Below are 24,916 nucleotides of genomic sequence, written 5' to 3' on the forward strand. Positions count from 1 at the left end.
CCGGTTCAGGGGGGGCTTTAAGGCTCCTCCACCCCCTGAAACAGTCAGACCTCCGATACACCCACTGTAGGGGCATATCGGAGGGGTCCCAGAACGATACGTATTGGCCGCCGGTACTTTGAACCTTGATTCCATCCCACTCCCTTGAGAATGAATTTCCAGCTGGTTTCAATTCCCATTCAAATCCCCATCTAAACCAAACAGATTATGGGAATAGACCATTCCAATTATGATTTCAAAGAATTTCAATTCCAATTCTAACTGCAAGCCAAACAGATCAAATACGACTTCAATTCTAATTCCAATTCCAATTACAACGATATAGGCACTACTACATAAGACAAGTTCAGTGAGAATGCCCTCCATATTCAAATAAGGCCTCTTGAAAATAAAACCTGATGCAAAATGTAATGCTCCCGTTGTCCACTACACCAAATACGATTTTTGAATGTTTAGAGTTTGAAAGTAAAACTTAATGGAGCACAAACAACAATACAATACCACAATACCAAATATCCTCATACTTACTTGCCACTTACTAGAACCAACCGAAGCCAAACAAAATTTTCTCCATAATTGTAACCCCTATGGTAGTGGCGAACTGGTGAGCACTTCTTTCGTGTAAAGTCCCAGAATGGCTGGACCTAACCTCTATTTATGCTCTTTAATATAATATAATAATACTTTGTTTATATATCAAAATAATAATTACCTATAGAGAGTACTAACTATGAATATGTGAAAGCCGTCACTCGTACATCAAATTACCAAAGCAAACTCATGTTCAAAAGTTTTGGGGTTTTTTGGGGGTTGGGGAGGCATCTAGAATGGTGCAAGTATAGTGGCTGAATTTCCAATGTTGAAACCAAATCTTTGAAAACAACAAAATCAAAAAAAGAAAACAAAAACATCCCACAACGATATTTTGATGAAACAAATACAAAGTGTTACCAAAAGACGTTGACGAAGTAAGAATGAATTCAAAAATCATCATCATCTTCCTCAGCAATATGCTTGGCAAGCTCTTGCTCCTGTTGTTGCCTCTCTCGCCTCTTCTCAGCACTTTCTTTCTCCTTTTTGTGGGAATTGGGTGGGAACCTTAATGCACGCACTGCCTCATTATGCATGTTAAGGCAGAAGGCTATCCTTGAATTGAATGCAAGCTGGGGCTCATTTGTAGCGTAAACATCACCAGTTTCCTTTGATACCATCCACCCATTTGCATGATCCACAGTGGCATCAATTGCACCATCTCGAATTGCCTTAGCCACAATACTCTCCGCATCAGCAACGGGATTTGCCGTGTCCAACCTCAATTTTTTGGCAACATCTGCCAGTGAGATACGAGAATAAGAAATGCTGATGTTGCGCAGACCAGTCCTTATAACATTATGTCGCAGCCTCACAATTAAATTGTGGGTCCGGTCTGTACTAAATGTATTTGCAAACTTCTCAGCAACAGTCCTGAACAATTCCAAATCCCCAATGCGAACAGCCTGAAAAATTCACAGAAAACTGTAAAGCATAGTCCCTTCTGACCCCATTTTCATCTAATGAAATCCCGATAGCTTAGCTCCACCTGGATATAGACTATTTTACAATTAGCACCAACCAAAAGAATAAAAATAACTAAAATTAAAAAAAAAAAACTAAAAACAAAGGCCTCACACCATGTTAAATTGGTAAGAATCAGAAGGCATAACATAATCTGTGGCTAGACCTGTTCACGGGCCAGGCTTTGGGCCTGACTTCACACTGTTGGGCCCACTCAAATTTTGCCAAAAGCTAGGGCCAAGCCCGGCCATGAACAGGTCTATCTGTGGCCATCTCATATTTTCCTTTCACCTTGAAGTGTTTCTTGAGCCTTGATGATTTTTTTTCAGAATCAAATTAAATATAAAAATACCCAATAATTAAAGATCACCTCCCAGTTCTCTGCAGGTACACATGCCAAGAGGTTTTTTTTTTTTTTTTTTTCACATGCCAAGAAGTTTAAAACATGAATTTGACACAAGGTACTTGATATTTTACCAATGTTTTAAAAACCGACCCAACGGCCAAACCATTTTTGCATCTGGGTCATGGGTCACCAGTTCAATCATCTGGGCCAAACAGGTTAGACCATGCCACATCAGCATTATAATAAGTGCATAAACACGCATTTTATCAATAAATAATATACAATTATAATCTACATGCAATATATGCATTATTTTATGTTTAACTTAAATTTTTTAATTCAGTTTTTAAAATTTTATTTGTAAAAAATATTAAAATTGCAATTTGATGCCAAAACGGGCTTTTTTCGCAAAAATAGCAGGGCAAGGCAACTACAGCTCCTTGGGATGCATAGATCTCGAAAAGTTACCCAAAATATATAAAAAAAAAGATCACCTCAGTCAGACATCAGAGTGCAAAATTATGGCCTCCAGAAGTTTGCATACATGTTTAATGTACAACCCATGACCCAGTCACCGAGTCAAATAGGTCAGCAGTCCAACTGGCCGGGTCAAATGGTTTTTGACCGAGTGACGGTTTGAATGGTTCAACTGGCCGGGACAACAGCGGGTTGAAAACATCAGGAAAAACTAGTGCAGACGCTGAATGGTTATAACAGAATGCTCTCAGAGTTCAATTAACCAACTCACGTTTGTTAGCTCAAAGTATGGCCTCAAGGCCTTCTTCATGCCTTTCTGCATAAACACAGTTCGCTCAGGAATTTCCCCAAGTAGTAATCGAACAATGACAGCCCACTTGTTGCATTGAACTCGGAAACCACGAGCTGCAACAGGGGCTTTTCTGGCAGCCTGTAGGAGACTCTCCTTTGCATCTGTATATTCCAACTGAATTGTCCTGATCTTTCCCAGGTAGAAGAGATAACGACAAAACTGCAGTGAAAAAGTAAAATGTCAAAATATATGTAAGTCGTGAACAGGATCTTCTGTAGTGCTGTTCTAAAATGACTATTTCAACTAATGATATCCAAAGAAATTGAATCCAATTGAAAGGGGTTGATTCAGAGTTACAGTAATAACATAAGAATCCCTTGGGCTTCAGTCTATTAATCGATACTTAATGGGTATTGCGTATCAAACTCAAAAATAATACCAACAATTATTATCATCCAATATAGTTTCAGCATATAAAACCTCCTGAGTGCAACTCATCAACCTGGGTACTCCCTCCATGCATGTCACAGCATATACCAATAAACATCTATCTAATTAGACCATACTTGCAACATATTCAGCCACGTACTAATGCACAAAACTCAAATCAACAGAAGCCTTAAAACCAACTATTGGGGATTGGTTAAACAAATGTCGTCCCAACATTTGACAACATTCCACACTATCAAGAGCCAAGTCTTCTGTCAAAATTCAGCCTTGCATAAAGTGACACCCAGCAAGCCTGAACCATATGACATCTATGGTACACTGAACCCATATTCCATATATGAGTTAATCATGAAAAGAAAAGGTTCAGAGATGGAAGGTACTCAAGTTGAAATGAATTGAGAATTTGAGATTACCTGCTGATTTGAGTGTGCCTCAAAGCGTGGTGCCTTTGACCTCAGCTTCTCTGCTTGATCATACAAGTTGTAATGCAGGTAGTTGCGAAGTAACAGGTTCAGAAGTGTTTCCTGCGTTGGGCCATGATATTTAGTAAGCAAATGAGAATCTCAGGTAATATAACCAATTGTCTTTTGGAAAGATAAAACCAACCTGACCCAGTTCATCATGGCGCAGTGTGGCTATCCGGTGCAAGGCAAGGAGATTGCTGGAAATAGAAGTTTCCAAGTCAGAAAAAAGAATTAACAAACAGTTAGAAACTCATTCAATATTTCACTTCCTTTTTTACAGACTCTTATTAATGCAGGTGCTCACCCTCGAATTTCAGCAAGATCACCTGTAAGTTCATAACTGAAGGAGTAATAAAAGTACAGTCTGGATGCGAGAACATCAACAGTTCTTCTATTCAAGTTCTTCAGGCGAGCAATGCTTGCAGAAGAACAAATTTTTGCCTGAAGGACAAGCCAAGAAATGGATTAAGCCGGGAAGCAAGAATATTTAATCTATCAAGGTAGATACAGAGAACACATAAGCTGAATATGATAGCTGTTTTACTGGCTGTGAGACCAACCATAAATGCAAAAAAGAGTAGAGATTGAGTGATTGTGGGCCATATACACTTTAAGGGTAGCGTGGCGTGGGATGTAATGATTGGTCCCACAGCCTGTAAAACAGCTATCAAATTTAGCTAATCCTTTCTCGATGCAGAGATATATATAAAGAATAAAATAAAATATACAATACATAAAACAAAGAAAGGAAAAGAAAGGTGTGGTGGATGTAGAAGTCAATAATATGCATAATATATCTCACCTCATTATATCTCTTTTGATCAATCAGAAATATTAACACAAGCAGGTAACAATAAATCTCAATCTCTGGTAAGGAGTGCTTGACAGGAGCTTGAGTTGCAGAAGTGGCAGTATCAACTTCCATGTCATGTTCATCTTCCTGCAACCAAAAATAACTTTAGACCAAGAAATGAACTCCATATTTTTTGAGAACAAATGCTAGAACAAAGGTGAGAGTTGCAATAGGTGCTTATTAGAGAAGAATCAAAAGAAGTACTGATGGGCTTCATATTGAGGGGCTGGCTTGTGGTTGCTGGGTATGTCCCCCAAAGTTAAAAGGTGAGAGCAGTGTTCAGAGAACTGGACTGGGCATAGAACCGCAAAAAAGGGAGAGGCTCAAGCCTCTTAACTCACAATTTCTTTAAAATACGTGTGATAAAGTAAAATATACAATTAAGAGTCACTAATTAACACAAATAAAGAAATGGATTAATGGTATTTGAGCAATACATATAAACAAGAGGTCATGGGTTCAAGTCTTGCCATAAGCATTTTGAAATTTCGATTATTTAATGACCCAAGCGGTTTTATGAAACCAGGACCGGTTCACCAGTTCTCTGGTTAAACAGGCCAGTCATCCAGTTTTGACCAGTTTTTCATGAATTCCGGGTTTTGGGGTATGACCAAATCAGCCAGGGACACTGGCCATGGTTCAACTAGGTGTTTTTCTTTGTCACACTGCAACATAATAAGTTTATGCCTTTTTCTTTTCTATACCATCAGGAAAAGTACAAAAATGTGGGGCAGAACCCTGAGAAACTACAAAAAAAAAAGACTACGTAATGAGTGACTGCATAACAAATACAAGCAGAAGGCTCCCCACAAAAATAAAATCAAGGGTTAGCACATGTTAGGAACTTTAAATCAGTGTTCTTAAGCCATCGTTGACCTAGCCGGTTGAACCGTTCAACTGTCACCCAGAGGTCAAGACAGTTTGGTTTTATCCCAAACCCATAAATAGTAAAAAACTGTTGACTTGGTCAAGATCTGTCCGACCCGAACATTAACTTGTTGAACCGTTTGAACCATTCTCCAGTTCATGATTCAAACCATAATAATATAATATTTAATCTTTTTTGAATATTAAATCATTTATTTTAAGTAAAAACATAATAATACAAAACCTAAAATGGTTATGTGAAAGGGTGAGAAGAGATTGGAAAGGAAAATGAAAAGTCAAGCTTGCATTTAGACAGCGATACCAGAATCCAATTTTGATCTTACAACCAGTGGCTCCTCTTCTTCCATTATCAGCTGTCATTCTCACTTCCTCCATTGTATCGTAAGGGATGTCCATAGTGTGAACAGATTATTATAGTTAGAAATTAGAAATGTGGGGAGGGGGGGCTAAAAGTGGGGATTTATGTGGAGGTTTTGTAGGTTAGTTGAAATGAAGAGAAGGGAGGATTGAGGAGATGTTCATATGTGAAGGAAATTGAGGTGACTATTGTGAAAGAGACACAGGTAGAGAGAGAGAGAGATCTAATGGTGGGGAGAAAAGAAAAAAAGAAGACAATGGTAAAGTTCCTTCTCTCTCTAAGATTCTATATTGACATGAGAGTGGAGGTACCCTAAAATTCTAGTCTAACTTCCAGATTGGTTTTTAAAACATGGCTTAAAAGGGCATACATAAATTATAAGTTTATCTTTGCTACCTATGAATATCTTATAGTAAAAAGATTTTTTTATGAATAACAGAACATTTTCAATAATATAAAGATATTGAAGTACAAGGAAGCAGCAACCCTAGAGGTTGAGACTTGAGATGGCATAACCCCGAACTTTTCTAATCATATAAACAGTACATCAAGTAGAAATCCCATTCCCCCAGAACAGATTCTCTCTTTCAACCCCTCGTCTTGCTAACCCATATTCCAAACATTGGCAGAACTGTACACCTACCAAAAAGCAACAATTCAGCCTCTATTTAAGTTGGAATCCAAAGTAGAGAGAAAAGAAAATGATAAATAGAAGTGTCCCTCAATAATCCATGGAGCACTGCTAGTTGCAAAAGTGGTGTCTAGGTATAGGGGGTATTCAGGAAAGGAATGGAGAGTTCTATTGGGGAAGTGGTTATGGAGACTATCAAAGGAAGAAGACAAACTTTAGGCTAAGGTGATTGTAAGTATTCATGGGCAAATGGTTGATGGTTGGGATGTTGGAGTCTTGGCTAGGGCTACATGAGCTTCTCCTTGGAAATCTACTCATGCTGTTCTTCCTTCCTTTTTGGCTTATATCAGGTATGATCTTTGTTCTGCTAACTAGGTGAAATTTTGGGAGCATAAGTGGGTGGGGGATGTATGCTTGAAAAAGCAATTTCCCTCTTTGTATTCCCTTTCTTCTTTTAAAGATGAGCCGGTGTCCACTTTTTTGGTTCCTTCAAACTAAGGTTCTGGTTTTGATTGGGACTTGGGTTTTAGAAGGGGTTTCAGGGATTTTGAAGTCCGTTCTATCTCAGCTCTAATTCAGACCTTGGGTGGGGTGGTTTTAGATCCAAGGTGAGAGGATGACAAGATTTGGACTCTGACTTCTACTGGTGTGTTTTCTTGTACCTCTTTTTTCAAAGCCTTAGTGCGGCCTTTTGATAGCCTAAGGAATAATTTTCCAGTCCTTGAAGTTCGAGGCAAACTGAGGTAGAGACAAAGTTAGGCTAGCTGATGGTTTTCACACCACCATTGCTAGCCAAGTGAAAGGGATGGTAGAATCCATCGTATGGACGCCAAAACAGTTGCGGAATGGGTGGGCGAATTTCAAAAATTTTCTGCCTACCTTTCAACTGGGAATCACATTCCCTAATTTTAGAATCAAGATTCAAGGATCCTACTTGAACCAGAACCGAACCAGATCTGAACCAAAAGAGAAGGGAGTAATTATACCTGATCCAGAGAAATAATATCTCCCAAAGTTGGTGTTCACGCCCAAAGAAGGCACCAAGATCTGCTCCTGCTGAAGATGACACAGCAACTGTGGAACAGAACCAACAGAGTGCGTCTTACACACTGAACCCTTCACAAGAATCCTTTGGATGACAATGAGCACCAAACAGAATCAGCCTTTCAACAAAGACTGATATCAAGAACTTTTCTTGATCTTTTTCTCTGATAGAGAAAACAGACTGCAATAGATAGTGGCGGCTGCAACAGAAGGGAGCTAGAAAAGAAGATGGCGAACTGCTATTCCTTCTCTAGGGTTTCTGAGATCCTATCTCACAAAACTGTTGGGTGTGTTCTGTGTAAAATCCCCTAGGGTTCGAATTCTTGTAATTCGAAAATAATAGGGTTTCCTCCAGTTGCTTAATGATTAAGAAAAGATCTCCTGATCATATCAGAAGTTGCCCTTATCCAAATTTGTAATTGGATTAGGACTCTTCTTAATCCTATCTGCAGATTAGATAGACTTTTGGGCTCATCCTAATCTCAGATCCGCCCCTTGTTAATGGCTGATCAAATCAGCCCAGTTCAAAATGGGCTTTAGGCCCAACAAGAATCATTTGCTCAAAAGTCTTCCAAACTGCTACCCAGTTGGGCTTCTTTGTATGGCGTGGGACCCAATCATTGATCTACACACCAACCACATGGGTTCGGCCCAGCCTCTGTTACAAGGCCTGGCCAAATTCACTAGAGGGCCCAGTGAACCCCCTGAGCCCATCATATGGACCCTATGGGCCCAACACTTACACTAAGTGGTCTCTGGGCCAAGCCATCTTATAAAAACCCAGGGACTGTGGGCAGGTGCAAGATTAGCCCATCAGGTGTTATCCCAAATGGCCCTACACTTAACCTCTCAGCCCATAATGATCAAGCACTGCCCGACAAAAGAGGACCTCTCCCTCGGCTGCAAGGAACAGTGCTGCACTCTCTACTTACATGGATCCCGAGAATTAAAACCATTTGCAAATATTTTGAAACCATACTTAAATAATATCATATATATAAATTTTGCAAAACAAAATTCCAACGATTGAAATCAACTGCCGGCAGTTTGGTTTCCATCAGAGAGAGTGCATCCCCGATCATTACCTTTGTCTAACAAAGGGGTTGATCCTGTCACTATGATCACCCACTCAGATGAATTCTCAGACTGTCCCAACATACACAGGTTTCGACCCCCGCTAAGGATCTCACTGATTGGCATATCAAAGACAGCCTAATCCGACACCTAGTACAGTACCATAATCGGGTCTAGGGGTTAGGTGTAACTTTCCAGTTTTGCCCATCAATCTCCAAGGTCCAGGGCAATAATGGAAATCTAGTCCGGTTCAAGGGTTCAAGTAATCCTACACTGCATGTGCCTTGGGTCTCACCCTGGCGGCCGAGACAAACCACCCCAACAGTTGGCAGCACACCAGTGTCAGCCTTAGTAGGATAAATCTCTCCAGACTTATCCAACGGCTGTGAACATTTAAAACCAACACAAGTCTCATTATGTGTCCAGTTTTAGGGTCTTACACAGAAGTATACCACACAACATGAATCAAACATGTACTTCATTTATTTACATTAAATGTCAAAAGTACATCAAAACTGATTGAAGCTAAGGGCATACAAAAACTGTCCAACACCAAGGTACTATGCCCTTACAAGGAACCATGGAGTCCAAGGAAATGGAGAGTTTCGTTCAAGCAACAAAATGGAGAATACTTCAGTTGGAGAAGAAGAAGGTCCTTATGGAGGAAATAACAAGTAGAGGGAAGAAGCTACTGAAAATTAGGGAAGACCGACAAGCAACTATCATAATGAAATCAGAAGTAGTGGTTGGCTTAAAGGTTTCGTAGATGGCCTTCTATTTGCAAAAAGAATACAAGGGTGGGGAAATGAAACGACAAACAATGGGAAGAGATTCACAGTAGAAAATAGAAGGAACAAAAATGGAGGATTTATTTTACTAACAAAGTTCTTTGGCAAAGGGAGAAAACAACTAGTATGCCTTCCAGAGGGACAAGCTAAACAAGGGTGGAAGATGGTCGCAGGTGCACTTGATGATTTCAACCAGAAAAAATGGGAGTTCTCGAATACTGAAGAGCAAACTATGAGGAAAGAACAAAAATCTGGGGAGGTGAGTGAGAGCCAAACTGGGAAAGCAAACTAAAAAGATCACTCCTATAACAGTACTTTCGATAGATACGATTCAAAAATAATAGATAAGATAGAACTCCTTAAAACAGCCGCCCCACTCCTTAATTTATATACATGATTTCCTAATTGTAAAAGAACTTTAATGCTTACATGGCAATAAAAGATAAGATTAAAATAAAACTAATCCTACATAAGATAGAATAAAACTAATCCTAAATAAAACTAATCAATTAAATCTAAGTACATCTCAGGGTGTCACACGAATACTCTCAATGTGGGGTCCACAGTTTCCTACACTCCCCCTCAAGTTGGGTAGTAGATATTTGTCATTCTCAACTTGCATAGATATTCTTCTAACTTCTTTCTTGAAACAGCCTTGGTGAGAAGGTCTACAAGCTGCATGTCGGAGGTGATGTAGGGAAGGCATACTTCTTGAGATGTAACCCTTTCTCTGATAAAATGCCAGTCCACTTCGATATGCTTAGTTTTGTCATGTTGTACTAGATTATGGGCTATATTGATGGCAGCCTGATTATCACAGTACAATATTAGGGGTTTCTCATAAACAATACCCAATTCCTCAAGTAATGACCTCAACCATAGAATCTCAGCCACACCATTTGCCATGGACCTATATTCAGCTTCAGCACTTGAATGAGAATATCTTCATGTGGTCATTTTTCTTGAACAAAATGCCTCTGCCTGGGGACCTCTTCAAATATGCTAATATCCTTTCAACCGCAAGGAGGTGAATAGTTCTAGGAGAGTGCATATACTAACTAACTATGCTGACTGCATAACTGATGTCAGGTCTTCTGAGGCAAAGATAGAGAAGCTTTCCAACTAACTGTTGAAACATAGCTTTATCTTCAATAGGCTCTCCACCCTCTGCACTAATCATGTGATTCTATTCAATAGGTGTGTCCGTAGGCTTAACTCCCAACTTTCCTGTTTCTTTTAGAAGATCAAGAACATACTTTCGTTGAGAGACAAAAATCCCATGCTTGGATCTAGCTACCTCAATGCCCAAGAAGTATCGTAGTTCCCCCAGATCTTTTACCTCAAACTCTTGATGAAGGAGTTGCTTAAGAGACTCAATTTCACTAGTATCACTCCCGGTTACTACAATATCGTCCACATACACGGCAAGCAAGGTTACAAAGAAACCCACTCTCTTAATAAACAATGTGTGGTCTGACTGAGCCTGCACATATCCGAACTTATCAAGGGCTCATCTGAATCTATCAAACCATGCTCTGGGGGACTATTTTAGTCCATATAGAGCATTGTTCAACCGACAAACTTTTCCTGTCTCCGTACCATAAAATCCTAGAGGCAAGTGCATGTAAACTTCTTCTTGTAAGTCTCCATTGAGAAAGGCATTTTTAACATCCATCTGATACAACGGCCAAGAGTAACTAGCTGCAAGAGATAATAGTACTATGATAGTGGTCATCTTTGCTACTGATGCAAAAGTTTCTAAGTAGTCAATACCATATGTCTAAATAAATCCTTTTGCAAATAATCGGCCTTATACCTTTCAACAGAATCATCAGCATTATGTTTCACAGTGAATACCCATCTACATCCAATTGGTTTCTTTCCTTTAGGTTGATCAACTATCTCCCAGGTATTGTTTCTGATGAGGGCATCCATTTTTACTTTTATTGCATCTTTCCATTCTGGTACTTCCAATGCTTTCTGTATTGTTCTAGGAATGGGAATATCAGCAATGGATGCGAGAAAAGACTTGTAGGAGGGAGACAAATGATCATAGGGTAGGAACTGAGAAATGCATTGAGTTGTGGTGCAACGGCGTTTGCCTTTATGGACTGCTATGGGGAGATCAAGGTCATTGAATGAAGGTAAAGGCTCCATGGTTGAATGTCTCTCATCTGTAGTATCTGTAGTACCTGGATCTGGATCCGGAGAAGGAACTGGGGCTACTGTGGTACCGGAATCTAGATCTGTAGTGGGGACTGGGACTAGCCTACACTGCTGATGTCCAAAATCAACCTGTCTCCATCGTCTGTGATAGACTCTCACATCCTTGCACCTTTGACATCCTTCCCCATTACATCATTCTTCACTTAATGGGATTAGAAAAGGAAATTCCAATGAGCTACTCCCAGCTTCACTATTCTCCCCCTGAGAAGAAACCCTTGGATAATAGGGTTTATCCTCAAAGAAGGTGACATCCATTGAGACAAATCTTTTTCCAGAAGTCGGTTCATAACAGCAATATCCCTTTTGAGTTTGGGCATAGCGGGATCAAATTTGGAACGATGAGGGCCTAGGATTTGAACAAAGCAAGTGCACCTTAAGGTTTTGAGGGGAATGGTAAACAATTCTTTATCAGGGTATAAAAGGGTAAATGGAGTTTTCATGTCAAGAACCCGTGAGGGAATCCGATTGATGAGATAAACAGCTGTAAGAACAGCATCCCCCCAGAAACGTATAGGCACATTTGAGGTAAACATAATGACTCTGGCTACTTCCAATGTGTGTCTATTCTTTCTTAAAGCAACCCCATTCTGCTGTGGTGTATGTGGGCAAGTACTCTGATGGATAATCCCATAATCAAGCATATAGGAGGCTAATGGGTTTGCAAAATATTCTTTTGCATTATCTGATCTAAAAATTTTAATTTTGACCCCAAATTGGGTTAAAATCATTTTATAAAAGATCCGGGTTAATGCTGGAACCTCATCTCGAAAACGCATAAGGTAAACCCAAGAAAATCGAGTGTAATCATCAACAAATAATAGAAAATATCTGTACCCCCCCATGGCAGTGGTATGATAGGGTCCCCAAACATCAATATGCAGAATTTTAAAAGGAATATTGCTTCTGTTATTACTTAATGAATATGTAGTCCTGCAATGTTTTGCAAGCTTACAACTTTCACATTTCAAACTAGTCATCTGGACAGATTCAAATATACTAGGAAACAAACTTTTCAAAGCCTGAAAGGATAAATGGCCCAATCTATTATGCCAAAGCATCACCAGATCAACAGACTGAGAAACAAAGGATTTCTTAGTTTCACTATCTTCCTGATGAGCACTTCCTCCAAGTAGGTAGATTCCATTTGTCTCACGGCCAGTCCCAATCACCTTCCTTGTTTCCATATCCTGAAAAACACATCGATCAGGAAAAAATGTTACAGAACAATTCTGCCCTTTTATAATGCTACTAACTGAGAGCAAGTTAGTATTAAGCTTAGGAACATGCAAGACAGAGGATAGGGAAATTGCATCAAACAACTTGATGTCTCCTTGGACAAAAATAGGAACAAGGGATCCATCAACAATGGACACTTTGTCTTTACCAGAAGATAAATGATAGGTAGAGAATAGTGAAGGCAAGCCAGTCGTATGATCAGATGCTCCTGAATCTATTATCCAAGAATGTTCTATATTACCTGGAGCTAAAGCATGATAAGTTGAGGCCCGATTACCTGATTGAGTAAAAGATGAGGTTGAAGGAGCTAATGATGGCTGAGGAGATGATACTGAATTACTGACTTCACTTTCTAATTGTGTCAGAGTAGCTCGGACAGCAACTAAGTTATCAAGAGGGGTACCTCTTGAAGCCGTTGAGGCTGCACTATCAATGTTGACAACCATATTGGCATTACCCTTTTTGTTTCTGAGTTTTGCTGGAACTAGATATGGATGCAACTTCTAACAGGTGTCTTTGGTGTGTTTAGGTTTCTTGCAATGTTCACAAACTAGGTCCTTTTTAGCCTCTTTCTTCATATCCCTTTCCTTATCTCCCCCTGGCTTGGGTTTAACTGCTGCCAGGGAAGATTCGAAAGGTTGCTGCTGTAACATTTCTCCTAGTCTCTTCACTGTGCACTAGGGAATAGGCTTGAGATAGTCACACTTTCTCTTGTCAATAGTTGTTGTCTTACAATATCATATTCAGAATTTAGACTAGCCAAGAATTCAAATTCTTTGTTAGTTTCAATCTGCTTTCTGTAAGTCTGTGCATCTTTCTGACTCTCCCATTCAATTGTCTCAAGGTGGTCAATCTCATGCCACAGGGATTTTAGGGTTGAGAAATAAACAGAGACCTGTTTCTCCCCTTGTCTGAGACTTTTGACCTCACATTTCAGCTCATAAGCCCTAGCAACATTAAGGGGCTGAGAGTAGGTTTCTTTCACAACATCCCAAATTTCTTTAGTTGTTTTTGCCCATAAGTAATTTTGGATGATGTGTGGCTGCATAGAGTTGCATAGCCATGTCATTACCAAATAATTTTCCTGAATCCACTTAGCATAAGTGGGATCCTCCTTGGTTGGTTCCCTCGCATCGCCCAACAAATAGTTCAGCTTTCCTCTTCCCCCAATGGCCATCATGGCTGATTGGGCCCACTCTAAGTATTTTGAACCATCAAACTTTACAGTTGTAATCTGGAAGGTGTTTTCAACCATGTTGCCTGAACCAGCCCCAAAAACACCCTCTCCTTGGCTTTTAAACTCCATTAGAATGCTTCCTAATTACTGTACCAATTGGCCTACTGGGTTTGTAGCAGATAACAGGAGGGTTCTGATTCAAAAACCCTAATTTTGTGACAGTCGGCCTATTGAGACTGAACTGTATCAATCTTGTTAAAAGGAACTACTGAATCTTCCAAAGAGAAAAGAAAAATAAAGGGAGACAAATCTGATTACCTCCCTGAAGCAATAACAACCCTAAAACTTGAGGGTTTTCTCTTAAACCCTAAAAAATGCAGAAATGAAGGGTTTTTTTCTTAACCGTACCTCTTATACCAAGAGAGTGTTGCTGCCGATTTCTGGTAAGGCTTGAAAACTTACCAGAAAATTCTGAGAAACTCTAATCTTGATAATCAACTTCAGTCTTGAATAGTGGAAACCGATCTTGAACCAAAATTCTTATGAAACTTTGATCACCACCTCTAGTCTTGATCAAGAACTGACTTGATCCTCTTCTCTTCCTCTGATTCTTCCTGGTTATCAAAGATCTTATCCAATCTTTGGACTGCTACAGTAGATAACCTCCAAGAATCAGCCGAAGGGAGCTTTCTCTATTCTTCCAGCTCTAGGCGGTTCTCATGTGGTCGGTTGGATCAAACTCACATGAGAAGCCCTAAACCTGGCTCTGATACCAAGTAATCGTACAAGACTACAGAGATTCTTTAGGTTTTGAACTGAAAATAAAAGAAAAGAAGAAAAGGAGAAGAGAGATAGAGAAGGAGCACTCGTTGGAGAAGCTTTGAAAGAAGAGAATGATTGGAGTACTTAAAACAGTCGCCCCACTCCTTAATTTATATACATGGTTTCCTAATTGTAAAAAAACTTTAATGCTTACATGGCAATAAAAGATAACATTAAAATAAAACTTATCCTTATCCTACTAGGAAAGCTGATCCTAATCAATTAAATCTAAGTACATCTTAGGGTGTCACACGAATACTCTCAATGTGGGGTCCATAGTTTCCTATAGGATGGAAGGAATGGGGACTGGTTTAAGAGGAAAGTTGTGAAAGTGAAAACAGAGGTTAACGATTGGGAAGAAGTATTGCAAATCCTACTGGAGACGCTTCAGCCAAAAGAGAAAATCACCCTCATCCCATTTGAAAAGAATAAGGCAATACTTGACATGGCCAAACTTCAGACTGTGAGCAGAATCCTTGAAACCAATCTTGGACAGATTGCAGTGGAAAATTGATCGCCCTCCTGTAACGAACTGAATATCTCGCAGAAGACCATAGTTATCAAGATTTTGGGTTTACCCTTCAACCTCTGGAAGGAGCACATATTCCATAAGATAGCAGTGGCCTGTGGTGGGGTCTTGGAAGGCTTTTGCATGCAAAACCTTCAAGCGGCAAAGATTAAAGTTGCAGGTGGAAGATTGGAAAAAATCCCAAGCAGCCTGGACATCTTCGTGGATGACTGTTGGAGAAAGGTGTGGTTGGCGTCAGAAGTCGAAGAAAAGTTGTGGAATAGTTCAGAGGTAGAAGAAGATGATGACGTGGACTGTTGGAGGCCATGTGGCGAGAGTTGGGTGGACCGTCCGAAAGGTCAAGTTGACCAGGCGTTAATGGAAACTAAAAAGTCAGGCAATAGATTAAAGGAGACTGCTTGGCCATTTAAGGGAGATTTTTTGAAAAAATGCGAATGGGAACCAACGGCCCAAAAGAAATCCTATGCTGAGGTGTTGCAATCGAAAAAAGGGCCACCTCACGCTCAATTTACAAAAACAATTGAAAAGTCGGACCCGGGTCTACATAACCCAATCTGAAAGTCTAATCTGGGCCAGGTCTTTCAAGTTGGGTCACGTGACCCTTTTAAAACTCATGCGCAAAGCTCCCTTACACCGATGGGAGACGATGATTGTGGTCTATCACCGTCCCAAAGTGTGCCTATCTGCTCGAATCGTCCCCAAATAAGAACGGCGATTGGAAAACCCTCCCCTCTTCTTCCTCCGGTTGCGGGAAAGACATCGACGACTGGGTTGAAGCTGCATTGGAGGCCAATGACTAAAGAAAACTTCACGACGCCTAAGAAGCCAAACCCTCACTACAATAGGGTCTCGCAAGGAGACTCTGAAGATTACTCAGATTGGGAGGCGTTAAGAGATGTGGAAGAAGACGAGAGTGATCTGCTGTCAAGTATTGGTAGCATCAATTCGACAAAGACCTGCAAACTTTTAGACTCTAAAGTTTTCAAAACTGAACTGCTCTTATCTGAAGATGCTAGTACGGAGATTCTAGAGATACAAGATTCAGGGGCTGGTAACCTTACTGCGAAAAGTGGAAGGCCTATAGGAGATTCTCAGAGAGAGAAGAAAATAGATACAAATCAAGAACAATGACAGGGTGGCAGTTTTGTGGAGACGGGTTTCCATAGCAAACCGACTTTGGAACCACTTGAGGAACAGCTCCCCCCAGCTGCGCAAGTGGACACTGTACCTAAACCTGAACCATCTGCATTTGTCTTTGGAGGAATTGATGAAATCCAAATTCAAGATCAGGGAGCCTCTTCCCCCTTCCTCTCGATCCAGTTCTTTCTTCGCCCCCACTTTTCTGTCAAAACTCATTTGATTTTGATCCTTGTAGTAACCTTCAGCCTTTGGATTTTGCAGTTCCAGTTGTTGAAACGTCACCGGTGGCGGATAATGACCCATGTGCAATAGAAAAAGGAGGGGGTGGTGGAAAAGACAACGAGGAGAAATTGTTTAATGTGATGGTTTTGGAAAAGGATGAGGGGGGAAATGAAGTTATTGCAGGTACCCAAGAGAAGGAAAAGGAAGACTGCCGGTTGGATGAGGGAGAAGAAGACTGTAGAGAGATACCGAAAGTAAAAGGAGAGGAACAAAAAGAAGCCAAAAGGAAGTTCGCCAAAGGAAAGGTCTATCTTAGAAAGGGGGTAGAAGATGATAAAAAAAGAAAGAGAAGAACGAAGGAGGTGGAAAGGCTAGCCTGTGGTGTGTCCTATGAGAAGACTGTAAATAGGAAAAGGGAGAAGAAAAGAGGAGAATAAGATTTGGGATTAAATTAGGGTCGGGGAAAAAAGAGTGAAATGAAAGTGCTTTGCTGGAATGTAAGAGGTTTAGGAAGTGCAAAGAAAAGGAAAATCATCAGGAATGTGATAAGAAAGGAGAGACCAGTTATAGTCATGTTACAGGAGACAGAGCTTTCGGACTTGGACAAAAGGTGGATAAGAAGTATCTGAAGTTGCAGGGGTCTAAGTTGGTCTTTTGCCCCGTCGTAGGGTGCCTCGGGTGGAATCCTTACAATGTGGAAGAATGATGAAGTTGACTGTCATGAAGAACTAATAGATCAGTACTCAGTATCAATAAAAGCCAAGAGGATGAGTGATGGAAGGGAGTGGGTATTGACTAATGTGTATGAGTCGAATTCATATCGAGAGAGGAACTAATTCTGGGAAGAGCTAGTTGCAGTCAGAGGCATATGGGAGGGTCCGTGGTGTTTGGGTGGGGATTTCAATGTAATAAGATATACAAATGAGGCAAACAACCCCAACCAACCCTTAACATCTAGCATGAAACACTTCAAATCCCTGATTGAGTCCCTAGAACTAAAAGAGCCTACCTTATTGCAAGCCTCTTTCACCTGGTCAAATCTCCAAGAAAATCAAGTGTGCTCAAAATTGGATAGATTCCTGTACTCCATTGATTGGAAAGAGCTATGGGGCACTTTGACACTAAAAGCCCTACCTAGAGTGACTTCTGATCATTGCCCTTTAAGCCTTTACCAAGAACATCTTATCAGTCGCCCCACACCTTTTAGATTTGAAAACATGTGGCTAGAAGTTCCAAACTTTTTGTAAAGGGTAAAAGAATGGTGGTCAGAAGATGGGATTAGGGCTAGCAACAAAGTGGTGAGATTCTCTAAGAAACTGAAAAGATTGAAGGAAAAGGTCAAGGAGTGGAACAAAGAGGAATTTGGAAAACTTGAGGTCATAAAGGAGGATTTAGCCAGGAAAATAGAGGAAGTGGACCAAAAGGAGGCCAGGAAAGAGTGTGGGGTGGAGGATAGAATAGAAAGATGCAACTTAAAAGTGCAATTGGAAGAGATTTCTTGGAGGCAAAAGTCTAGATGTAAATGGCTTCTAGAAGGGGATGGAAATACCAATTTTTTCTACTCTCTAGCAAATGGAAGAAGGCGGAAAAACCAAATTTCTAGTATAGAGGTGGATGGAAGAGTGATAACTGCAAAAGAGGAAATTGAAAGATGCATTGTGGATCACTTTAAGTCAATCCTAGCATCCTCTGATGAAAACATGGCAGAATTGGGAGATTTACAGTGGGACAAAGTGCCAGAATCCGAAGTTAACCTCCTAGAAAGAGCCTTCACTATTGAGGAGATACATGAAGCAATATTCTCAATGGATAGATCTAAAGCACCGGGGCCAGATGGATTTTCAATGGCTTTCTATCAGGATTGTTGGGAAATATCGAAAGATGAATTATGTATTTGTGGAGTTCTATCAAGAAGGAAAATTATCACCTGGAGCAAATGCAACTTTTGTTGCTTTAGTGCCAAAAAAGGAGGCCAAAACCCCTAAGGATTACAGACCGATAACTCTTGTGGGTATCTTGTATAAAATCATTGCTAAAGTCCTGGCTGGTAGGTTGAAGACTGTACTGCCCTGTATTATCTCTCAAAACCAAGGAGCTTTTGTAGAGGGGAGACAAATTGTGGATCAAATTTTAGTGGCAAATGAGTGTGTGGCAGCGAAGAGAAAACAAGGTGACAAAGGTTTGATTTGTAAATTGGACCTTGAAAAAGCTTATGATATGGTGGATTGGTCCTTCCTGTTGAATTTAATGGGAAAGATGGGGCTAGGTGAAAGATGGAGGATGTGGATTAAAAAATGTATTAGCTCAGCACATTTTTCTATTTTGATGAATGAGGTAGCAAAGGATTTCTTCCAAGCTAAAAGAGGACTAAGACAGGGTGACCCCTTATCTCCATTCTTATTTACCTTTGTGGTTGAGGTTTTGAGTAGACAAATCACCTAAAGCTGATCAAGAAAACCAGTTTAAAGGTTGGAGAATGGGTAGATCATAAGTGGTGGTGTCTCATTTGCAATTTGCTGATGACATAATTATTTTCTGTGAAAGTTGTGATGTAGCCAGTTTAAGGAATCTGAAAAGATAGGTGGATGAAATTCAGCAGGCCTTCCAAATCGAAAGTCAATTGGGGAAAAAGCTGTGTAGTTAGAATCAACATTGAAGGGGGGGTATCCAAGCCATGGAAAATCTGCTAGGTTGTGAAGTGAAAAAATTGGCCTCTGGAATACTTCGGAATGCCCTTGGGTGGGAATCCAAAAGCTGAAAGCTTCTGGAAACCGGTGGTAGAAAGGTTCATGAAGAAGCTGGCAATGTGGAAGAGAAATTATATTTCCTTGGGGAGAAGAATCACCTTGATAAAATCAACCCTTGCAAACCTTCCCACTTACTTCCTTTCCACCTTTAAGATCCTGGTGAAAATAGCTAGGAAATTGGAGAAGATTACGACTTTTTGTGGGAGCCAGGTGAAGAAAAGAAAGATCATTTAGTGAAATGGGAGCAAGTTTGTTACCCTAAGGACCAGGGTGGATTAGGTATAGGGAACCTAATAAAGAGAAACAAGGCCCTCCTAGGGAAATGGCTATGGATCCCTTGTGAGGAAGAAAGGTTGCGGCACAGGGTCATTAAAAGCTTACATGGTGATGCAGATAACGGCTGGATGCAAAATTAACCCCCAATGCAGCTCCATCCTCTCCTTGGAAGGAAATCTTTGAGGTATATCCAACTTTTCTTCAATTTATCAGGTTTGATGTTGGTTGTGGCAACAAAGTTTTATTCTGAGAAGACCTTTGGGTTGGGAATGTGCCTCTTATGTTCAATTTCCCAAACCTCTACTCTTTATCAAACTATAAAAACAAACTTGTTGCTAGGTTTGGTGTGCTTTCAAAATCAGGGGTCTCTTGGGATTTTGGCTTTAGAAGAGGGTTGAGGGAAAATGAGTGTGAGTCTCTAGTGTTGTTGATTTCAACACTTGAGAGGGTCTACTCGGACCAATCTATAGCTGGTTGTAGAGTGTGGTCCCCAACTTCTGATGGTTTATTTTCCTGTGCATTTTTCTTTGGTTTGCTCACTCATATTAACCCTATGGGGGTGAACTTCCTAGTGAGAGAATTTTGGACTAAACCGATCCCTCCAAAGTTCTTGTAAGCATGGAATGGAAACCACCAGCACAGAACAAACTAAAACTGAATTTTGATGGGAGTTCTCTTGGCAACCCTGGAAGGGTAGGCATACGAGGTGTGTTTAGAAATTATCTGGGTGTAGTGGTGGCACCTACTCTGGACCAATAGGTTATGGTGACTCAATACAGGTTGAATCTCTAGCCCTACTTCAAGGTCTAAGGATGGCTCAACAGATAGGAACAACGAACTTAGAAATTGAAGGAAACTCTCTATTGGTCATCTCTTGGGCCAGAAACATCACATCAGCACCTTGGAAGCTCAAGTTTATTTTCAGAGAAATTGACACACTGCAAGGAAGTTCAACTCTCAGTTTGGTTGGGTTGAAAGGAATGCAAATGGGATGGCGGATACCCTAGCAAAACAAGTGGCAAATAGATCTTCATTGTATTGGGCAGAATTGTAACTGATTGCTGGAGATTGCAATTTCCCATGCAATCTTTACCTATTGTATCTTAATCTCTCTGTTATTAATGAAAGATTTTTATTGATCAAAAAAAAGTTCGAGGCAAACTGATTCCTCCTAAGATTGGGGCTTTTTTGCTAGGAAGCATTTCTGGGAGAGTGTAACACTTGTTTAATCCAAAGAAAAAGACCTAACTAGTGCTTATCTCCCAATTGGTGTATCCTTTGTAAGGCTAATGGTGAAAGTTGTTAGACAGTGTATGCCCTTAGCTCCAATCAACATGATGTACATTATGACATTTATTGTAAATGAATAAAGTACATATTTGATTCGTATTATTGTGGTGTGTTTCTGTGTAATACCCTTAAACTGGACACTAATGAGACTTGTGTTAGTTTAGAATCTTCACAACCGTTAGATAGATCTGAGGAGATTTATCCTGCCAAGGCTAACACTAATGTGCCACCAAGTTGGTTGGGGTGGCTTGTCTCAGCTACCAAGGTGAGACTTTAGGTACATGCAGTGTGGGTTTTCTTGAAACCCTGAACCGGACCAAATTCCAGTGTTGAAGACAGATGGGCAAAATTGGAATGTTACACCTGACCCCTAGACTCGATTATGGTACTGCACTAGGTGTCGAATTGGGTTGCCTTTGATGTGCCAATCAGTGAAATCCTTAGAGGAGGTCAAAACCTGGGTATGTTGGGGCAGTCTGAGAATTCACCTAAGTGGGTGATCATAGTGACAGGATCGGCCCCTTTGTCGGACAAAGTGAATGATCGGGGAAATGCACTCTCTCTGATGAAAACCTAAACTGTCGGCAGTGGATTTCAAATGTGTTTGAAATTTGGTTTTGCAAAATATACTTATATGGAGATATACTTATATATATTATGTTTTCAGAAATTGTTTGCAAAAGGTTTTAATTCCCGGGATCCATGTGAGTAAGAGTGCAGCACTATACCTTGCAGCTGAGGGAGAGGTCATCTCTTGTCGGGCAATGTTTGATCATTAAGGGTTGAAAGGTAAGTGTAAGACCATTGAGGGTTATACCTGATGGGCTAATCTTGCATCTGCCCACAATCATTGGGCCTTCATAATATGGTTGGGCCCAAGGACCATTTAATGTAAATGTTGGGCCCATTAAGAGCCCATGGTGATGGACTCAAGGGTTCACTGTATTCAACAGTGAATTCGACCAGGCCTTGTAATAGAGGCTAAGCTGAACCCATGTGGCTGATGTGTAGATCAATGATAGGGTCCCACGCCATACAAACAAAGCCAAGCTAGCCAGCACTAAAAGGAAGTGAGCCTTAGGGCTGTTCATAAGAAGGCCCAACCCGACCAAACCGACCAACCTGGACCGACCCAACCCGAGTCGGCCGGGTTTTCATCAGCTCGAGTCGGTTTCGGGTTGTGCAAATTCATAAACCGATGATTCGGGTCGGTTTCGGTTTTCACACAATAAAACCAAAACCGACCCGAACTGAACCGACTTAGTTCCTAGTTCAAACATGAAGTTCCAAAGCCCATTAGGCCACCTAGTTTTTGAATGGTTGCAATAAACTTTGGATTAGTGAATAGTGATTAATGAACAACTTTTGTGATTAACTTTTCATTTAAATTTTATCATAGGAGATGGCTGAAATGATGTTCAATTTATGACTGTTTTTAAAATTAGCAAGATTTTATCATAGGGATGAACTTAGAACCGAAACCAACCCAAACCGACCCAACCGACTCAAACCAACCAGGTCGGTTTTGCTTAACACTAGGTCGGTTTCAGTTTCTATGTCAGGTAACCCGACCAGGTCGGGTCGGTTGGAAAAACCGCAATAAAACCGACCCAACCCGACCCGTGAACAGCCCTAGTAAGCCTGAAAGCTTAATGGGCCTAAAGCCCATTTCGAACTGGGTTAATTGGATTAATTAAATAGGGGTGAATCTGGGTATGGATTAGTAGATAAGGATAAGAGGATAACTCTTATCCACTTAAAGAGTCCAAATCCAAATAGAGATTTGGATCAGGAAACTTCTAATTAGATCAGGAGTAGGTGATCTTGATCTACAAATAAGATAAGAGATTATCCTTATCACTTAAAGCGTTTAGATCCAAATAAAGATTTGGATCAAGAAACTCCTAATCATATTAGGAGATCATCTCTTTAAGGTTATATATAAAGAGAAGGGCGGATCTGAAAAACACAACAGCAAAAGAGAACACAGTTTGACTATTTCTGCCTTCAGTTCTTTCTCTCCCTGCTCTTGTCACCCTACCCTGTTCGATCACCATTTCTTGGAACTTATCAAGATTGGATCTTGATATTGTTTCTTGCTAGAAGAAACAATTCTAAAGTTGTGCTCACTACCCCATTCGATTCTTATTGAAGAATCACAAGTTCTTGGTGAAGAACTACCTGTTGATCCTGCCTCATCCTAAGTTGTGTCATCTTTAATGGAGGGAGGATTTGGTACTCTTTGGGCGTGAACACCTACATTGGGAGGAGCATTTTTGCGTGAATTCCGTATCAGGTATACCTCTCCCTAATCTTGGTTTCAGATTTGGTTCGATTTGGTTACAAGAATGAACCTTGAAAATGCAGTTTTCTAAATTGGGAATACGATTCTCGGATGAGAGTAAAGAAATTTTGAAATTTCACCCAACCTACCTGCAGGGTTCGGCCATCCATATGATGGATCTCCCATCCCTTTTGCTATCACTTATTGATATCTTGCCCCTTTGTTTCAAATGTTTGGGTTTGGTTTTTCTCCTTGTTTAATTGCAAGTGGACCCCCTCCCCACTGGATGTACGAAGCTTGTTTGGCTCTTCTTTCTTCAAATGGCCGAATAGGGGTAGAACTCTATGGAGGTGTGTTAGGGCTGCTATTTTGGACAGTTTGGGAAGAAAGAACAGAGAAGGAAAGGAGTAAGGAGGCCATTATTGAGGCAGTTACTATTAAAGTGGTACAGTGGATGCATTCTCTGGAGTTGTTTGAAGGTATCTCCACAGATATGACCAGAAGGAATTGGAAGGATGTGGCTGATTCAGCCCCTGCAAAGACCAAAATTACTCCCCTTTGGTTTCCACCAGCCCTTGGGTTCATTAAACTGAACATTGATGGCAGTAGTGAAGGTAACCCGGGGCCATCTAGCATTGGTGGAGCCTTTAGAGATGAAGAAAGAAAAGTTATTGCTCTATTTTCTGGTCCTATTGGTGTTGGTGACTCACTTCAGGCTGAGATCTTGGCATTAATAAGGCTAAGGAGTTGAACTGTCTAAAGCTAATTGTTGAAGGGTATTCAAAACTGGTTATTGGCTGGCTGCAAAAAGAAAATAGTGGTCTACGGAAGTATGCTAATGAAAAAAGATTGTTTAATTGGTTAGCACAAGACTTGGAAGTTCAGTTACAAACTTATAGTGGGTAAAGAGAAGTGCCAACTCCTTTGCGGATACTCTTGCTAAGCAAGGGGTGGGAAGGGAACAAATGTTTTCAGCTATATTGTAAATAGTTTGATTTTCCTTAGGGGAGGGTTAAGAGGGTTTACCTCTCCCCTTCTGCTTTGTACTCATTTCTTTATTTATTAATGAAAGTTTTTTGTTATTCATAAAAAAATTCCCCCCAAACCCTTAGGCTCTTGGGAGAGTCTTCAGGTGCTAGAATTTCAGTTTCTACAATATTTCTACTTATCTTTTTTTCCATCAACTTGAATTCTAAGTTGCATAGTTGCCAGCCAACATTTGAGCACTCCCTAGCCCCTAAAACCCCTAAAGGCTGTCCCAACAATCATTGGAGAGTCTTTGGGTGCTAGAGTGTATACAAGATTTCTACCTATCTTTATTCCAACAACTGAAGATTGAGGAATATTTAGTACAAAAGATGCATTGAAGTTTTAAACTTAAGAGAGCAAAACTTGGAGTTGCCCTCTCCAATGCAGCAAATGTATACCATCTTAATGTTACTGTCCACAACCACACGAACGCTCTATGTGCTAGATTTGGCTTATTGATAGCAAGATAAAGCAAGAACTTTATTGAAATAAAGAAAATTACACAGTAACCTAGAGGTGATGAGATAACACATCAAACAAATAAAGATGAAAAAACATCACAAAGAAAAAATAAAAATGCAAACTTCAAAGGCACAACCCTCCATCAACATGTGTAGCTCCAAAGTATCCCAAAAAGCTGACCTGACCCAAATGAACATCTTTGTATCTCAGCAAATTCTGGAAGGACAAAAGATCCTATCCAAAATCAAGTTCCCAAT

At 40.4% G+C, this 24,916-nt stretch overlaps 1 protein-coding gene across 5 annotated transcripts in view; it reads right to left on the minus strand.

The window, feature by feature from the left end:
• Positions 1–737: 737 nt before the first annotated feature.
• LOC104604283 (putative 26S proteasome non-ATPase regulatory subunit 3) overlaps positions 738–24,916 on the minus strand; it is a 29,824-nt gene continuing 5,645 nt past the window's right edge. For all 5 annotated transcript variants that reach the window (XM_010268567.3, XM_088890167.1, XM_088890168.1 and 2 more), the window contains exons 4-9: positions 4,386–4,523; positions 3,888–4,024; positions 3,726–3,780; positions 3,533–3,643; positions 2,649–2,888; positions 738–1,496 (exon numbers count right to left, since the gene is read on the minus strand). In XM_010268567.3, the coding sequence (XP_010266869.1) occupies positions 981–1,496; positions 2,649–2,888; positions 3,533–3,643; positions 3,726–3,780; positions 3,888–4,024; positions 4,386–4,523 (1,197 nt within the window). In that variant the 3' untranslated portion in view covers positions 738–980. The remainder of the gene's footprint in view (positions 1,497–2,648; positions 2,889–3,532; positions 3,644–3,725; positions 3,781–3,887; positions 4,025–4,385; positions 4,524–24,916) is intronic.

Source organism: Nelumbo nucifera, chromosome 6 (genome assembly GCF_055504915.1).
Source record: "Nelumbo nucifera cultivar China Antique chromosome 6, China Antique-T2T, whole genome shotgun sequence".
NCBI classification, from domain to species: domain Eukaryota; kingdom Viridiplantae; phylum Streptophyta; class Magnoliopsida; order Proteales; family Nelumbonaceae; genus Nelumbo; species Nelumbo nucifera.